The sequence below is a fragment of the Labrus mixtus genome, chromosome 6, assembly GCF_963584025.1.
Source record: "Labrus mixtus chromosome 6, fLabMix1.1, whole genome shotgun sequence".
In the NCBI taxonomy this organism is placed as follows: Eukaryota; Metazoa; Chordata; class Actinopteri; order Labriformes; family Labridae; genus Labrus; species Labrus mixtus.
This window is the reverse complement of record NC_083617.1, coordinates 22,257,104-22,266,012: the sequence shown is the minus strand read 5'-3', so window position 1 is coordinate 22,266,012 and position 8,909 is coordinate 22,257,104. Positions and strand designations below refer to the sequence as shown.

The 8,909-nt window shown below is 40.8% G+C and overlaps 1 protein-coding gene across 6 annotated transcripts in view; it reads left to right on the top strand.

Moving 5' to 3' along the window:
• The first annotated feature begins 2,910 nt into the window (after window positions 1-2,910).
• The window catches only part of hspa12a (heat shock protein 12A), a 59,753-nt gene continuing 53,754 nt past the window's right edge, over window positions 2,911-8,909 (top strand). For 3 of the 6 annotated variants that reach the window (XR_009673298.1, XM_061040511.1, XM_061040510.1), the window contains exon 1: window positions 2,911-3,324. Coding sequence is in view for 5 of the 6 variants with exons in the window: in XM_061040511.1 (XP_060896494.1) it covers window positions 3,282-3,324 (43 nt within the window). In the remaining variant the exon portion in view is untranslated. The remainder of the gene's footprint in view (window positions 3,325-8,909) is intronic. The other 3 variants (XM_061040513.1, XM_061040515.1, XM_061040512.1) reach the window with 1 other exon arrangement.

The window sequence follows — 8,909 nt, the reverse complement described above, 5'->3', positions numbered from 1 at the left end:
ATGACAAACCTTTACTTTGATACTCTACAAGTCAACCTGTGACTTATCTTGGTGTTTATTTTAACATTTGAGAATAACACTGGAACACATTAGGTAATGTACACGAGTGCATGTACACAATGACTTTCAATGATCCCCAGTTAATTCGTTACACTTTTCATGGCCCAATAGTCCACTATCTTTTCAACTAACAGTATAGTTGCTTTCTCTGCTTCATGCAGGTCAATTTTGTGTGAAACTACTGAAACTAACCGTTCCCCAGTGTCACATGCATTTGCTAATATTAAAAAAGACACTCTTGAAGTAATATAAAGCCGGCTGAGAGGCCTGTGTTAATGTTAGCTTAGCATGACTAGCAACTAGTGCTTTGTGTGAATGACTTTTGACAAGACTTTTAACTCATTGACCAATAATTTCAAACATTGTATTTTCTAGCAAAAGAAAACACATGTGGACTATTTTTACATTAAAACATTTCATTGGCTTATATATGGGTGTGCCAAGTGGAAGGTGCCATGTTTGGTAGAGGTGGAGGGGTGTTTAGGTTGTTGAGATTGAATCTGTTATTTAAATGGCTGTTTAAGTATTCACTCAATGGAAATGTATGTTGATATTCCTTTAGCCTTATTGCAGATATGATGTGTTGTTTGTAGAACAGGAAATACTCTCCTGAGAGTAAATTGATTTCCAACCCTTTTTGGTAAGAGCCAACTCCTATATAAGAGGAGGCTTGAGGGCCTTACAGGTTGTTGGAGGTGAACAGTGTTGGAGAGTTTGATGACAGTAATTAAAGAGTGTTCAGAGCTGCATTGTTTAGAGCTCAGTCTCTTCTTTTGTTTGTCACTTTTTGCATTTTGTTAGTTTTTCTTGGAAGTATTATTTTTTCATTTTAACATTTTCTCCAGGCCTGCACTGTAGATAATCCTGCACTTGATTTATTTCACTGTAAATAAATACACTGGGACTGCATTATCAAATTTTTCCTAAACCACTAGGTCATCCGTACACCCGGGACTGTAAGGCATATAACTGCTCACAACATGCCAACCTCTTGGACCTGACTCTTCCCCAATATTGACTGGCTTGCAGCATAGACTATAAATATTAATGGATGAAGCAAGAGTGATGTCACCCGTCTGTTACTGCAAGGTGGTTTTGGAGTCCAATTAATGGCGGTTGCCATGCTGGAAATGCTGGCTCACCCTAACTTTCAGTCAACCAAACGACAGGCAGAGAGCTGGAGCAGAGGTTTTATCAAACATCGCGCCTGCCTGTCAATCAGATCAGCTCCATGGCTTATTGTGATTAACGCTTATCCCTCATAAAATCAAAAAGGACAAATTAACAAACACTTCATCCCCTGTGTGTTGTGTGCCTAATCATTTTTCAAATGAACACTGAGTTTTAACAGAGGTGTCTCAACAGTGTCCCTGTAACAGTAAAGTCAGCAAGACTGACAGAGCTTCATTTTGACACTGTTGCAAAATGGTTGTAAAAAGGGCATATGTAAAGAAAACAGCGGCAGAATTAAAGGTAAAGTTGATAAGCCACTGAGTGCATCAGAGGTATAACAAAGTGGTTACAGAGGCAAAAGCAAAATGTCCAAATGTTAAAGTGAAGCTGGAAGACAGGACAGCACTGTCTATGTGATGTTCCTGCTGTTAGCAGCTCACGCCTCTTTCATACAAAACTCTGTGACACTGTGTTGTTTAATCACACACTGTGTCACCAGAACAACAGAACTGTTTAGTGTTCAAATATAAGTTGGTGTTATGGTGGCTCTTGTGATAGTGCTGTTGCAGAATCTCTGGTAGGGCTTTCAAAATCACACTACAGCCAAACTCAGGGTGAGCTGCATGTGTGAATGCAAACAGTTGAATTTCTCACTCAGACTTTACACAATTTATTTCCTGTCAGCTGTTGTCAGCATGCAGCAGGAAAATATACTGCGATCAAGCATGGCTGGTGACGTTTATGTGACAAGCGCACGACCAAAGACTGTATGGCACTCTCCCATGCAGGTGATGAAACTGCTTCTTTATGGATTCTGTACACCAGTATGTGCTTCTCCACTCTTTACTTGATATTGTGAACTTGTTGAACTACACTACATTGATATAAAGGCAAAAATTCTGATTATAGGGGCTCCAGATAGTCTAGCAGTTATGTTGAACGCCCCATGTACAGAGGCTATTGGATCTCGTCACAGTGGTCGTGGGTTTGAATCAGACCGCTGCCCTTCGCTGCCCTTCGCTCTTCAGCTGTCCTATCCAATAAAATGCACAAAAATATAACAATTTAAAAAAAAAAACTCAGTACAAATAAGTTTGTATAGAGACACTGTTGCATTATAAGCTACTTCCATGTCTCTCTTTTTACATCATGTCCTGCTTCCTGAGACCATCCCCGCCTCTTCGTCCAACAGGGATATGTGTGAAAAACCAGCTCGAGTTTTATAAGGGTCCTCCAGAAAGTGTGAAAACAGCTCAAGAAAAAAATGCTATTAGTTTGCCATGAATCTAAGGAGGGGCCCATGAGGATGTCCATGTACAGAGGTCTAAATTGTATGTTACGCCACACTGGAGCAATGCTTTGCCCAGTATATCCCCATTTTCCCTTCACAAAATATGTGATATAATTCTCAGTGAGAATGTTTGGGCGTCCTCATCATGTATATGTTTTTTTCTTGTACTTCAATTTCGTTACTGTAGCAGAGTTGTGGCTCTAAAAGTGATCCCCTGGTCAAACTTTGAAAATAACTATATTTAAATCTATTTTTTTCAAATAGCCTGCTAGGTAAATGTATTCAAGAAGTTTGTCCAATAGATATGGGCATTTGGAAATCTGGACACCTTCATGTCTCGCTGATAGGGGTAATGCTACAGGATCCCTCCCGACTGTCCTGAGCAGTTCTGAAGCAGACTGGGCTGCAGCAGCATTCCTGGCCAGGACAGCCGTAAATGTGATTGGGAGGGGCGGACTGAGAAGCAGCAGCAGTCTGGGGTCCAACATCCTCTCTGCTGAGGCTCGTGTCCCCCCATTTGCCTTCTTCAAAATCTACCGGACCCCATATCTTTTTCATGTGCTTATTTAACGGCTTTCTCATTCAGCAGGAAGCGGTGACGCGAAGCAAAAGTTGAAAGAGACACCGAAAAAGCAGCGTGGATGCTGTTTTGTTGATGTTTTCTTCTCCTTTGGCCCGGTAACCTCAGTAATCCAGGAAAATTGCTTGGTGTAGCTGTATCGGAGAGAAGGCAAGGGAGGAGGTGAAACTGCGGGAAATGATGACTGAGAAAGAAACGGCGGCAGAGAAGATAATATCAGGTAAACACGCTTGTATGTTTAACAGTTTTCTGTAGTTTTTAGCGCTGGTAATTTCAGACATCAATTAATGCACACAGCCCGTTTCGGTGTGCTCGTTTTAGGACGTGCACTGTAGTAGGATTTCTGAGACTTGCGGTAAAGGGAAATGCGGTTCAATCGAAAATGTTCTGTGTTTAAACCCTATATAAAGTGTGTCTGCCACCTCGTATGCAGCTGAAGGAGGCTGCATGGGCTCTGAAGCAGTGCCGTGGCTTTCCAAGGGCAACCGCAGTGTCTACAGGACCTCGCCTACCGCCCTGCACAGAGCAGCACTCTGCAGACGAACATGGCGATTCGTGCAAAGTTTATCACACTGGTGTTTATTTCAGACTGTGAGGCTGGCGTCGATGTGTCAGGTTGTTTTTTTTTTTTTCTCGGTTTTGCTGGGAGAACATGTAGTGCCCAGTTTAGGGTCCTCCATAACGGTGCAGAGTTTGGTCACGTGGCCCGTCCCACCGGAGTTGTGACTCAATGCAGCAAAAAAAAAAAAAAGTCTGCCGCACCATGGCCTCAGGTAACGCAGTGTTCACCATCACCCGCCCAAACGGTGATGCTGGTGTCAGGCTAGGGGAATACTCTAAGGTGTGTTACACATCAGTGTCACACATGTCCTTTAGACAGCTACGTTCATTTCTGCAGGAGGGATAAGAGAAGTTTACCCTGAAAACCGCCTTCTTCTCGCAGGTATGACGTACGCCTACCAATTGGCCTATCTTTATCAGACGAACTCCATTGGCATTTTCTCTATTTTATTGTTGCTCCCTTTTCCAAAGGCCCAGACATAAATTAATTCCTTGTCACTTTTTATCATAATTTACATCTAGTCATACTTTATAATTCTGTGTGCTCGTTACACTCAAAGTTCATGTTATTTTGACAGGTTTTAGGTGATAGAGTTGTCATCATTATTTCCTAAGTTACACTATAGAGGGCGATAGTGAGCACTGTGCACCTTTCTTTTACACAATGAAATGTAGGCCTAATGCTTATTGAGGTTATTCATTCACATAGGCCAACAATTTCAGGAGCTTATTACTAAGTCTTTCTATTATTACAAGCTTGTAGACAAGTTAATTTGAAGCTTTGTCGTTGTTGAAAGTTTTTCCCTCTGAAGAGATTCTTCCTGGAGTGTTATGTAATGCATCTGAAAGAGTGCTCTACAGACTACACCCTGATGATGTCCCACAGGGATGAGGGCTAAATACCAGACTTTGTGTGACTTTAACTCCTAAAGTTAAAATGGTTTCTTGTGCTGTTGTGCTATTTAAAGGTATACTTCTTACTCACGGATCAATAAAGTCTTACTGGAATGATTTGTGAACCAGCTCAGCAGTGGAGGCTATACTGTTACCTGGATGAAATTAGCAGATGTGAAGGCAGACCTTTATGATGTAAATGAAGAGATTATCACACTGCACTGGTGTCATCTGCGGAAGTTGCTTGTTTTAACACCCTCTGTTGTCTTCAGATACTTCCCTTTTGTGATTAAAAAAACTATCAAAATTAAAGTCTCAAATGTGGAAAAAACATACCAACAATTTTTGTGGTTCAGTCTGACCTCTGTGGCGTCTGCACTTCAACACCCTAAGATTTTATAATCCAAAAATGCCTTTGTAGCAGAAAGGAAAGCACATGTTGAGAATAAACAAAGTGATGGGAGAGATTAAAACGCTTAATGCAGTCTGAGTGATTGTGATTATTCCCATGCAACATGAATGCAGCATACTCATGATAAATGACACCCTGATGTCAAATGTTATCATGTATGACAATGAGCTTGACAAATGCCATTTGTCGGTCAAGTCTGAGGATTTTATAGAACTTTTTCTCACATTAGGCTTAACATCTATAAATCCATTATGGCAGAGTCTCCGTGTCTAATATCAATTACTTGGGCAATCAGACCATTAATTATTGTTTTTATTCTATTTTCACAGCAGCATTGGTGGATAAAGAGGCCATTTGTTTATGAATTGTACATATTGACCAGTTGCTGGCTGAACCCTCTGACCCCAAACATGCAGAGGGCCAAATCAATGTGTTCTTTTCTTATCTCACTCAGTACATTTACATGCTGGAATTGCGACGTTATCTGCCTTCAGATATCACCCTAAGCTGAAGCAGTTGTTCTCAACTGGTGTAGAGTTAAGACCACCACCACCTCTTAAATGAGAAACTGAATCAAAACCACCTAATTTTTTATTAAAAATAGTTCCGTTTGGACCTCAGATGTTACAAAATGTGATAGAACAAAACAAATGTGTTTTTCAAGCGATTCATAGACTTTTTGCAAAAAAAACATTATTTTCCAGACACACATTCAAAACCCACTGAAAACAGATCTGCTACCCACTTTTGGGTCCCCGTCCCACCAGTTGAGAACCACTGAGCTAGAGGGATAGCGTGCACCAAAAGTAAAGTGTAGTACGAAATGTACAGAGCTGAGAAGTTGTCCATGTTTTCACCAGTTGACATACAACCAGTTTGCCGCATTCAGGATTATGAGTTACACTAGAATAAAGATCAGGTTTACAGCATGCATATTGTTCTTTTACTTTGGACTACTTTGGATTGTGAACACTGGTGTTAACCATACTCTGATACATTAAATCATTCTGTCAAGTTCAATCTGTTGGTGATGATTGGAGGTCACTATAGTATACTGTGTATGAGCTAATATGACAGATGTCAAAAGTATAATTGGAGAGTGATGATGAAGATGTCAATCAAGACCAGTTTGTGGCTTCATGGGAGCTGAGAAGACTCAAATCTCTTCAGTCTTACTATTTTATTCATCTTCTTTAAATTTTCAATTGAAATATTACTGCAGAGCATCCTTTTAAATGTCACGTGTAATCTAATTGTGTGAATAGTGCCAAGGTTGGTTGTTCAGTGCTTGTTGTCATGGAACTACAATTTCCACACCTTCCTGTTATGTTCTTAAAACAGACTTATATAAATGTCAGAAGAAGAATCACTTATATATGATGCATGCAAAATCACAACATTATACATGTTTATTTCACGAGTGTGGCGTCAGAATGAGATGTCATTCTGCTGAATCATGTCTTTGTCCTTTCACTAAGTGCAAGAAAAGCAGAGCCAAACTGCAGCATCTTCTTTTTAAACAACTAGCCCGAATTCCCTATGACTAAGCATTCCCTTTACATATCAGGGATAGTGTCTTATGTTATCAGTTTCCAAGACGTTCTCACGTCAGCACTGGTCTCAGTGTAAGGTGGGGCTCTTTGCTGAGAAAGCTTTTTCTCTTTATTGACCGTTCATGTCTGATCCCTCGTGGCCTAGACACTGCAGTGTAATGCAGTGCAGTGAGTTAACACTGCAAATTGACATCAGTGGTAACACCACTCAGCTGATTACCTTACAATAAAGAGCATTTCTCAACATGAGCAGTAATTATTGGATAATCTAGTGTTTTATCAAGTGTACAGGCTGATGTGTCAGGCATGTCTCTCATTTATCATTCATACATATATATATGTTGTACATGAAGGCACGTTGGTAGAGTCTGGCTGTGTCCGGAACCGCATACTTTCATACTAAAGTAGTGTGATTCGAAATCATAGTATGCTATCATGTGTATGGGGGAAATACCCGGATGTACACCAGATCAGACAGAATTTTAAAGTATGAAACGGGATCATGGTGGTAATTCTAAAACCGCCCCACAATGCACTGCAGCTCTCAGACTGTCCAATCGCAGAGCAGGACCATACCATAGGGCTTGACAAGGCACATTTCTCAGCTCAGGCCTCAATGCTGAAACGCCAAGCCTAAGTCTTCTTGACTATGGATTCAAATTGTAGCCCTATCTTAGGCATACTTGGACATACTTTACCAGCCACTAGTAGTCAAAGTCTGTGACTCTGGGTGTCTGGCAACCAGTTAGAGTGATGCACTGATACTTTATTCCCACAAAAATAATTTTTAAAAATTCAAATTCAGAGCCAACTTGTGACATAAATATTCAGATCACCCTCTGCTGCTGTGCGGCGTCTAAATCAGCTAAAGCTTCCCGCCTGAGTGTGAAAAGCCAAAGGTACTTCATTTACCTCAGGTTGGTAAATGAAGAGGTCTTTGCCTGCTGTTGACGTCTGTCTGTGAATCGTCTGAGTTAGGGGGAGGGTGTCAGACAGGGTGTTGAGGGGGTTGGGTGATTTAACACCCGGGCCCATTAACTTCTCTAAGATGTCACTTTTCATTCACAAAACCTGTGAGAGAGACAGTGAGCTGAACAGTTGTATTTCATTGAATGGAATGTGATAAACTTCTGGATAATGTGTAGATGCGGTGCATGCATGAATGCAATGCAATATAGACTGCTCACCTCATTTAGTTTTTAACTATTGTGTTAGGATTGGGAAAATGTCTTCATGTTGTAGTTTTATGTACCAAGAAACAGCGCCCCCCACCACACACACACCCATTGCCCCCTCAAACCAGACAGTGTCCGACACTGACAATCTCCAGCTGTGAGGTACATGGTATGTGTGAAAGGCCATTCCACAAAATCTGGGGACTGTGTGATGTTCTGGAAAAGTCTAGAAAACGTAAACGGCAGGGAGTTCATAGTAGACCAATCTCAGGACTGGATTCTGTTGTTCTGTGCTATTGTATTGATTTCTTCAGGATGTTTTAACTAACTTCTTAGGAAGAAAAACATTTTATTTATTAAGCACTTTTATTTCATTTTCAAACCTATTCAAATGTTATTTATTGTTTGAAATGAGCTTAGCTAAACTAATAGCTCTTAGAATTGAGAAAGAAGCATTCAAGGAACTTTAGCAGTAATAGATCTGGGATGCATACAAAAGAGCAAAGGTAAAAGTTGATCTTGCCAATTGACCTCCCCTCTGAATTACTGGCCTGTCATTGCCGACCAAAACACACCTCAAAACGATGAAGTAATTGTCCAACTCCCAAAATGATATGTTATGACTCAGACCACTCTGTGCCAAATGTGAGGCCCTTTTCAGCATTGTGTCATTTTTGCAGACATGAGCCATGTGGAGTAGGAGGTGGTGATCTGTGGAGTAGAGGGAGTTACAGGATGGGGGAGGTGCTACACACAGGCCATCAGATAGGAGCTGTAAAGAGAGAGAGAGAGAGAGAGGAAACTGTGCTCATTTGGAAATGAAAACACTGTAAGGAAGTCTGTATTTTGACACATTGCTCTATACACCATCTGCAGATATTTTGGTGAAGGTTTTGCTTTTGAACACATTCTTGCTAGAAAACACATTTAATCTTGAATACACACAGAATGTTGTTTTAAACTCTTGGTGTGTGATGAGTCTTCAGCCAGATGGTAATTGGTTTCATATGTGGCTGTGGCATGTCAAGTATGTAAATCATCGCAGTGTTTATATTTTAGTGAAAGTGCTGCATACTCCTCATTGTGGTGAAGCTTATCCGCATATCACAGATACACAATCTTAAACTTTGAATCCACATGTCTCTACACAGGACGGTGTTCTGGTGTAGTGCCAGATATGTTTTTGTCCCCCTCCAACACTGGTAACTAG